We start from the raw sequence: 10,000 nt of genomic DNA, 5'->3' as shown, positions 1-10,000 counted from the left end.
ACATTTCCTTGAAAGCTACTTCCCTAATTTTTCATTTTAAAGCGATGTTTGCTATGATAGAAATGACTGTGATGATGATGATGGACATATAATATTCTCTTCAATCTCTTCCCTGGTTTCAGAAAGATAATTAAGGTATCTAAGTATATTGGTAAAAAAAAATCGAAAGAAGTTGAATGTCTGACTTTGAATGAAGCAAAATTATTAATCCTCATAATTTTACACAACGTTTTCAGTCCGAAGGATAATTTTCCTGTAAAAAATTCCTCGTAAATTGTCGTTATCATTTCAATACTAACTCATTACCATTTATGAAAACTGCCGCGAGACATTTGAATAACAAATAATTCAATATTATCCATATATCTAAATAATAGATACGTGGAATTCTGATGAGTAATTATTGATAAATAATTGTAAGAAGTCAAGTTTATTTTAAATGGGAATATTTTTCAATGACAAGATACTGGGATAAAAAAAAATCTCACAGGGGGCACTACTTACCTACGCGAAAAGTTCTACGTGAGGTGTGCAGTATCAATCGATAAATTGGATGCACTCATGTAATTTTGTAGGGGTTGTTTGCATAAATAATTTGAAAACAAATTCTGACAGATTATTACATAATTATATATAATTTAGCATCAAGATCAGTGAATAGATATAACAATGAAAATTCAAAAGTAAAAGAATGGTTACGTAAGCTTTGGAGATGAATTAGCAAGTAAGGTTTTATATGTTGTGAATAGCTTCAGAAATGTCTATAGCAATTTCTATAGCAAAAAAATAACATTTAAATGGCTTGTTCAAAGATAGATTAAGAATAAAGACATACTGCAATCATAGCTACGTTATTTATTATATTTGTAAAATATAATGAGGATAATTTCCTCTCCAGCTATAGCAAAGAATATCTATTAGAGGACAGATTTACATAATATGCATTATGTAGAGTGAGAAGTCATTTGTGACCTTTACTTACAAGATATTTGTTTTATAAGTATCTCAGTATCTTTAATAGCTGATCCAACCTAGGGCACTTATTTCTAATTAAGAGTTATCACCATCATCATTGTCATACATAAGAGATTCTTCTTCGGTTTGTACGACTGTGGTTGCCATCCCTCCAATGCAGTTATATATATATATATATATATATATATATATATATATATATATATATATATATATATATATATATACACACACACACACATACATATATATATATATATATATATATATATATATATATATATATATATATATATATATTTTTTTTTTTTTTTTTTTTTTTTTTTTTTTTTTTTTTTGCGATAACATGAACCTCTACCTAAGAAAACAAAAATCGTTAGACTAAGATATCAAAAATTCCCTTTCTTTCCATCCACATGCAAATCCGTCGTGCGCTCCAAATGGCATGCATCTAAGTGAATACTCGAGGCATGCAGGCATAAGGCAGGAGGCATACTTGGTGCAAGAATTAACCCTGTGGCGGCGTGTTCTTGGGCGAAGCTGTGAGGATCTCGCTGAGACCCAGAGAGCGTGCTGTTGGCGATTCTACTTTTTCTATAGTCACTATGGTTGATCTTTCGTTGGTGCTGTGTGAGAGATCGGTCCTTAAAGAGGGATTTTGTGCAAATATAACACTTGATATGTATATATATATATATATATATATATATATATATATATATATATATATATATGTATACGTACATTATATATGTATATATATATATATTTATATATATAAATATATATATATATATATATATATATATATATATATACATATATATAATATATATATATATATATATATATATATATATATATATATATATATATATGCATACGTATATATATATATATATATATATATATATATATATATATATATATATATATATATATACATAAATATATATATATATATATATATAGTGGATGGGGTGAAAAGCTGAACTTGATAACCCTGTGTTTCGATTCTATAAAAAACAATAAAAATGCCGAAATAGATTAGCAATCTCTTATATAAGAATATTTCGGCACTCCCTTTCTTCAATAACACTTCCAAGCGATGCATAAAGTATGCAGAAAGTGAAATACAGAAAAAAGAAAAGAAAAAAAAGAAAAAGAGAGAGAGAGAGAAAAAATTGTTTTACCCAAAACAGAGAAAGAAAAATGATAAATATTTTAAAGCCATACATATCGTTTTAACCCAAAAAGAGAGAAAGACAGCCAGAAAAAAACTGTTATACCCAAAATAAGGAAAGAAAAGAACAAATGATAAACATTTTCTTTTACCCAAAATAACGATAGAAAAGAAAAACAAACGACAAACATCTTATTTTACCCAAAATAACGAAAGACAAGAACAAATGCTAAATATTTCGTCTTACCCAAATGCCGGCCGAAGGGGAGACGTGGGCGCCACAGCCAGGTGAGAAGTCTGGGAATAATTTTTGGATAGCGGCTGAAAGGTCACGTGATCAGTGCCATATGCAGCGCCCAGGGTGGATATCCCGGACACGGACCGCGTCATCTGAGCCACCTTGTTATTACGGCATCTCTTGTGCCTGGAATAAGGGAAACATCAGCTGGTATCTGACAAGAATGAGGTAAAAAATAAGGTAATTATCAGCTCGTACCTGATAAGTATGAGGGAAATGATAAGGGAAACATCAACTCGTACCTGATGAGTATGAGGTAAATAATAAGGGAAACCAGCTGGTACCTTATTAGGTAAATAATAAGGGAAACATCAGCTGGTACCTGATGAGTATGAGGTAAATAATAAGGGAAACATCAGCTGGTACCTGATGAGTATGAGGTATATAATAAGGAAAACATCAGCTGGTACCTGATGAGTATGAGGTCAATAATAAGGTTAAGATCAGCTGGTACCTGATAAGTATGAGGTAAAAATCAGCTGGTACCTGGCAATTATAAGGGGAATAATACGGTAAACATCAGATGGTACCTGGAATGTATAAGGTAAATAAAAGTTTATGCAATGTATAATCTGTCTTTACTATTACTCGAATTCCTTATAGTCTTAACAAGGTTAATATAGGAAATGGAGTTAAGGAGACAAGCATAAATTACTTTAAAATATGAACACAGCATACACGCAATTACTAAGATATATAGTCAGGTAGTTTAAACGCTTTTATGTAAATTTATGATAATCCCTTTTAGAGATAATGAAAGAAAAGATATTTAATAGGTAATAAGTAATCCAAAATAACTGCACAGGGAATTCAAACGCCTTAATATTAGAGGCAATAAGGTATACAAATTGGGTAACAGGTAATCTAAAAGACGATAGTAGATAATTCAATAGGTAATGGGTAATAGGTAATCCAAATGGGTAATAGGTAATTAGGTATCCAACATAGGGTATAGGTAATTCAAAGGAGAGTTGTAAGTAATCCAAGTGGGTAATAGGTATTCCGAAATAGGTAATAAGGTATCCAAAATAGTTAATCCAAAATAGGCAACAGGAAATGTCATCGAAACCGGTAATAAGTAATTAAAAAGAAGGTAATTAGTATCCCAAAATATGTAATAGGTAATCCGTAATAGGTAACAGGTGCTCCAAAATGGGCAAAAGGTTATCCAAAGTATTTATCAGGTAATAATAACAATAATAGTATAAAGTGCAATAGATAATACGCAATAGAAAATAGGAATTCCATCACAGGATAAAAGGTAAGTCAATACTTATCGAAAAATTAGGTCTACCTTTTGTGAAAGAATAAGAACGATACTAAATATAACTCCAAATCAATAACATTTCAGACTTATGAGAGAAATTATTTGCATATTCGTTGGGAAATGCAGCGGGGCTTTGAACACACCTCCGAGGCATACGATTATGAACTTTATGAACTTCGTAATGGAGAAATGTGAACATGAATAGACACACATCAATTTCCCGACGACGTAAGGAAACGCCGTCGTGCAGAATCAGATGTTAATTAGTTTTTTCTTCTTCTTTTTCACTCGAATGATATATGTCATCGATGCTTTCTGAAACGAGGGCTTGTGCTTGTCTGTGTGTGATTCCTGTGACTGGGTTGGATGACGTCATGCGTTTTCTCTGTCTGTCTGTGTCTGGTTCTCTCTCTCTCTCTCTCATCTTCCGTCTGCCTGTCTCTTTTTTTCTCTCACTCTCTGCCTCTCTCCTTTCCTTTCTCTCTCTCTCTCTCTCTCTCGTTTTCCGTCTGTCTGTCTCTTTTCATTCTCATTTTCTCTCTCCCTCTCACTCCTCTCTGTATCTCTCTCTCTCTCTCTATCTCGTTTTCCATCTGTCTGTCTCTTTTCACTCTCTCTCTCTCTCTTCCTCCCTCTGCTTGTTTCTCTGTTATCTATTTGTGTGCCTCTCCCTTCCCCTCTATCTGTTTGTCTGCCTGCTTGTCTCCCTCTCTCTCTGTCTTTATTCCCTGATTTCTCTAATTTCTATTTTTCTTCTCATTCTCTAACGTTTACCTCTGCTCATTTATTTCCCCGTTTAACATAAAACACACACAAACAAACACACGCATACACACACACACACACACACACTCTAACACACACACAGTAATATCCTTGTAAATGTTTGTTAATCATATCATTTATCATATGCATTGCGCTTTATATTTAGTCTCTCCTATTCCATATCATTTTGCATTAGCTACAAAAGAAATACATAATGACTAAGCAGCTTTGTAACATTCTACACCTTTTTTGACTTCGTCTATAAAGCGATTATTAAATGCGTACATATACAGTTTGCATATAAAGATAGAAGCACGAGCAATTAACAGCACTATTTCTTAGGGTAGTGGCACCTGTGCAAATATGAAATAAAGCGTAAAAAAATAAAATAAAACAATAAAATTTAAAATGAAAATAAAAAGTAAAAATAAAAAGTCACTAGCATCCTAGCAATGCTATACGAACAATACTAAAGAATAACAAAACAGAGATAAAGCACAATAGAGCAGTTTATATATAAAGAGAGATAATCACGATAGATAAAAAAAAAAAAAAAAATCCAAAAAATCCAAAACTCACTTCTCAATCATTTCCGCAATGGTTCGGATCCAGAAGGACACGATCAGGAACCCGAGTAGGACACCGATGACGATGGGCCACCACGGGGTATCCTGGGGCCCGCAGTCACATACCAGCTGCTCGGGGACGTACTCGCAGGGCCTGGTGGAGGAGGAGGTGGAGGAGGAGGAGGAGGAGGAGGAGGTGGAGGAGGAAGGAGGAGGAGGAGGTGGAAGGAGCAGGAGGAGGTGGAGGTACGGGAGGAAGGTGTAGGAGGAAGGTGGAGGAGGAAGGTGGAGGAGGAGGTGGAGGTGGAGGTGGAGATGGAGGTGGAGGTGCAAGGTGGAGGAGGAGGTGGAGGAGGAAGGTGGAGGAGGAGGTGGAGGAGGTGGAGGAGGAAGGTGAGAGGTGGGAAGAGGTGGAGGAGGAGGTGGAGGAGGAGGTGGAGGAGGAGGTGGGAAGAGAAGGTGGAGGTGAGATTTGGGAAGAGGAGGTGGAAGAGGAGGTGGTGGAGGAGGTGGAGGAGGAGGTGGAGGAGGTGGAGGAGGAAGGTGAGAGGTGGGAAGAGGTGGAGGAGGAGATGGAGGAGGGAGGTGGAGGAGGAAGGTGGAGGAGGAGGTGGAGGTGGAGGAGGAGGTGGGAGAGGAGGTGGAGGAGGAGGTGGGAGAGGAGGTGGAGGAGGAGGTGGGAGAGGAGGTGGAGGAGGAGGTGGGAGAGGAGGTGGAGGAGGAGGTGGAGGAAGAAGGTGGAGGAGGAAGGTGGAGGAGGAGGTGGAGGAGGTGAGAGGTGGGAAGAGGAGGTGGAGGAGGAGGTGGAGGAGGAAGTGGAGGAAGAGGTGGGAAGAGAAGGTGGAGGAGGTGAGAAGAGAAGGTGGAGGAGGTGAGATTTGGGAAGAGGAGGTGGAAGAGGAGGTGGAGGAGGAGGTGGATTAGGTGAGACGTGGGAAGAGGAGGTGGAGGAGGAGGTGGAGGAGGAGGTTGAAGAGGAGGTGGAGGAGGTGAGACGTGGGAAGAGGAGGTGGAGGAGGAGGTGGAGGAGGAGGTGGAGGAGGAGGTGGAGGAGGAGGTGGAGGTACGGGAGGAAGGTGGAGGAGGAAGGTGGAGGAGGAAGGTGGAGGAGGAAGGTGGAGGAGGAGGTGGGGGAGGAGATGGAGGAGGAAGGTGGAGGAGGAAGGTGGAGGAGGAAGGTGGAGGAGGAAGGTGGAGGAGGAAGGTGGAGGAGGAAGAAGAGGTGGGATGGAGGGAAGATAGGGAGGAGGAGGTGGAATAGGAAGTGGGAGAGGTGGGATTTGGGAAGAGGAGGTTGAGGAGGTGGAGGAAGAAGCGGAGAAGGTGGAAGAGGAAGTGGAGGAAATAATGGTAGTGGGGGAAGAAGATGTGGGATGGAGGAAAGATGGAGAGAGAAAGTGGAGGAGGAGAAGGTGGAGGAGGAGGAGATGGAGGAGGAGGAGAAGGAGGAGGTGGAAGAGGTGGAGGTAAGGGAGGGAGAAAAGGTGCGATGGAGGGAAGACGTGGGGGAGGAGGTGGAAGAGGGGGGTGGAGGAAAGATGGGGGTGGGGTGGAGGTAGGGAAGGTGATAAGAGGTGCAGGTAAAGGAGGAGGACAAGAAGGAGGAAGAGGAGGAGGAGGAAGTGGAGGAGGTGGGAATGGGAAGGAAGGAGGGTGAGAATGGAGGGAGAGAATGAGTATAAGGAGGCGGAAGGGGAAGAAAAGGAGAAGGTAGAGGCAGATACATAAAATCACTAATTGATAGTTGTAGTAATAGCAAGATACCAGTAATAAGGATAATGACAATTCCAACAACAAAAACAAAAGCAACAAGTAAACAATTATAGCGATAATTATGATTGTTGTAATAAAGATAATAGCTGATTAAATGCAAATTACGAAGACAGCAAGCAACAACAACTGCAAAACAAACATAGAAAAAGGCGCAAAGAAATCAAGAAATAAAATAGAATAAAAGGGAACAAACGTAAAGTAAAAATCGATTTTAATAGAGAAAATCCATAAAAAAGAACTCCAAAACAAACAGAAATATAACGAAAAAATAAAAACAAGAAGAAAAAATCTTATTTGGTAAATAATAAATAAAGAATGAAAGAAAGAGAGAAAGAAAGAAAGGAAAAAGAGAGAGAAAAAAAGAAAGAAGGAAAGAAAAAAGAAAAGAAAGAAAGAAGGAAAGAAAAAAAAGAAAGAAAGAAAGAAAAAAAGGTTTTAACCCAGCAAAGCCAAAACCAAAACCAAAAAGAATAGAAAAATATAACATAAAAAAACAGAAAAAAGAACAAAATCTAAATTAGCAAAAAGCAGAAAGAAAAAAGTTTTTAACCCAGCAAATCCAAAACCAAAAATAAAAGAAAGAAATATCACGTAAAAAAAAGAAAAAAAAGAAAATCAAAATCAAAATTAGAAAAACAGAAAGAAAAAAAAAGTTTTTAACCCAGCAAAACCAAAACCAAAAAGAAAAGAAAGAAATATCACGTAAAAAAAAAAAAAAAAAAAAACATTAGAGAAAAACAATAAGAAAAAAAAAGCTTTTAACCCAGCAACTCACGACGGACAAGCGCAGACGCCATCGAGGCAGTCCAAGCCCTCGACACACTGGCTCTTCTCCTCACACGCCTCCAGAGGAAGCTTGTCACTCCCTTCAACGGCAGGTGAAGAATCCCCTTCGCTCGTTACCTCCTCGCACCTGCCGATAGCACCTTCCACGTAGGTGTAGCCCCTGGTGGGTGGGGTGTTAAGGGGAGCTGGTAAGACTGGCGAGGAGGGGGGGTTAGTGGGTGAATATTTGGAGTATAGTAATGGGAGTGGGGGTATTATAGTTGTGGTTTTGATAAAGTAGTAGTAGTAGTGGTAGTAGTATTAGTATAAGTATTATTAGAAGTAGTAGTAGTAGTATTGGCAACAGCAGCAGCAGCAGCAGCAGCAGTAGCAGCAGCAGCAGCAGCAGTAGTAGTAATAGTAGTTATATTATAAATATATGTTTATCTCTTATACACACACCACACTCACATACATATTTCCACACAATTACTTTATCATTCCTCAGATCTCTTCTTCATCTCTTCCTCATTATATAACGATCTATCAACACCAGTCTGTCTATCTATCTACACATCCAACTATATATCTATCTCCTTTACAAACATCATAGTTTCGTGTAGATTTCTATATATTTCCTTACATTTTTTCTTCAAGTTTTCCTCGGCATCTCAACAATCAACTTTACATATAGTATGTCTATCTATACATCCCGTATCCTTCCTTACATTTTTACTCTTTATTTTTTCTAAAAAAATGAAGTCTATCAACAACAATGTCAATCTATCTGTCGGTATATTACCCTATTTCCTATACACACAATACCGTTTCAGATATATTCCCATATCATTATTTATTTTATCTCTTTTTTTACTTTTTTCTCAGTATCCCAGCACTCTATTAACATCACATTCATTCTATATATCTATCTGTACATCCAACTATAAATCCATATCCTTCTATACATCTATCGCTTTCATGTATCTCTACTCAAGTTCTATATAATTCCTTTTTTCTAAGTCTCTCAACACTCTATCAACATCACAGTCTATCTGTCTACATATCCAACTATATAGCTACCACATTCTATATTCCCAAATAATCGTTACACCTTTTCTTCAAAATTTCCTCAGAATCTCAACACTCTTATCAACTTCACAATGTCTATCTATCTATACATCCAATGCACACATATCAATACATCTATCTATATATCTATACTCCTATACATTTATCTCCATATACCTCACATATTTTCTTAATTTTTCCTTAGCATCTCAACATCTATCGCCTTCACAGTCGGTCTGTCTATACATCTAACAATATATCTATCATTACATCCAACTATACATCTATTCTCCATCTATGCATATATATATATCTCCATATAACTCCTTACATATTTTCTTATTCTTTTTATCACTATCCCAACAATCTATCATCTTATCTATACACCCAACAGAATATCTATCTCCTTCTATATATACATCTAAGTCTCATATATATTTCCATATAACTTTTCCTCACTATCTCAACACTATCACCTTATTTATAAACCAAACAAAATATCTATCTCCTTTCATACATTACAGTCTTATACATTTCCATATAGTTCCTTACATCTTTTTCTTAATTTTTCCTCATTATCTCAACACTCTTTCACATTATCTATACACCCAACTAAACATCTATCTCCTATACATACATCGCAGTCTCATATATATTTCCATATAATTCCTTACACATTTTCCTCCATTTTTTCTCACCATCTCAACAATTTATCACCTTATCTATACACCCATCTAAACACCTATCTCTTTCTATACATACATCAGTCTCATATAAATTTCCATATAATTCTCTACATCTTTTTTTTTTACTTATTTCCACATACTTCCTTACACCTTTTTTCTTCATTTCCCCCTCACCATCTGAACACTCCATCAAGAGCACTTACTGTATGCAAGAACAGGTGCAGTTGACACACTCGGAGGAGACGAAAGTGCATATGCCGTTGAGAAAATTGCCGCAGCAGTAACCACCCAGTCGGCTCCCTGACCAGAGGCGGTTGGGCAGTTCTGTAAAAGAGTAGTTAGGGTAGTGTTGGTTGTGGGGGGTGGGGGTGGGAGGATGGTGGAGGTGGGAAGTGGGGGTTGGTGGAGGTGGAGGTGGGGGTGGTGGTAAGGGTGGTGGGTGGTAAGAGTGGGGTGGTGGTAAGGGTGGGGGTGGGTGAGTGGTGGTTGGTAGTTGGGGTGAAAGGTGGTAGGTGGGGATGGTGGGTGGTGGGGGTGGGGATGGTGGGTGGTGGTAGGTGGGGATGGTGGGTGGTTAGTGGTGGGGGTGGGGGTGAAAGGTGGTAGGTGGTGAGAGGTGGTAGGTGGGGATGGTTGGTGGTGGGGGTGACAGGT

General features: G+C 38.0%; 1 protein-coding gene across 7 annotated transcripts in view; it reads right to left on the bottom strand.

The window, feature by feature from the left end:
* LOC113824797 (uncharacterized) overlaps window positions 1-10,000 on the bottom strand; it is a 26,926-nt gene that overhangs the window by 5,883 nt on the left and 11,043 nt on the right. For 3 of the 7 annotated variants that reach the window (XM_070119007.1, XM_070119008.1, XM_070119013.1), the window contains exons 3-6: window positions 9,550-9,670; window positions 7,603-7,773; window positions 5,068-5,208; window positions 2,406-2,582 (exon numbers count right to left, since the gene is read on the bottom strand). In XM_070119007.1, coding sequence (XP_069975108.1) covers window positions 2,406-2,582; window positions 5,068-5,208; window positions 7,603-7,773; window positions 9,550-9,670 — 610 coding nt within the window. Of the gene's footprint in view, window positions 1-1,471; window positions 1,602-2,405; window positions 2,583-5,067; window positions 5,209-7,602; window positions 7,774-9,549; window positions 9,671-10,000 lie in introns of all 7 variants that reach the window. The other 4 variants (XM_070119011.1, XM_070119012.1, XM_070119009.1 and 1 more) reach the window with 2 other exon arrangements.

Source organism: Penaeus vannamei, chromosome 43, assembly GCF_042767895.1.
Source record: "Penaeus vannamei isolate JL-2024 chromosome 43, ASM4276789v1, whole genome shotgun sequence".
Taxonomy (NCBI): domain Eukaryota; kingdom Metazoa; phylum Arthropoda; class Malacostraca; order Decapoda; family Penaeidae; genus Penaeus; species Penaeus vannamei.
The sequence above is the reverse complement of the archived record's forward strand: the minus strand, read 5'-3'. Positions and strand labels throughout refer to the sequence as shown.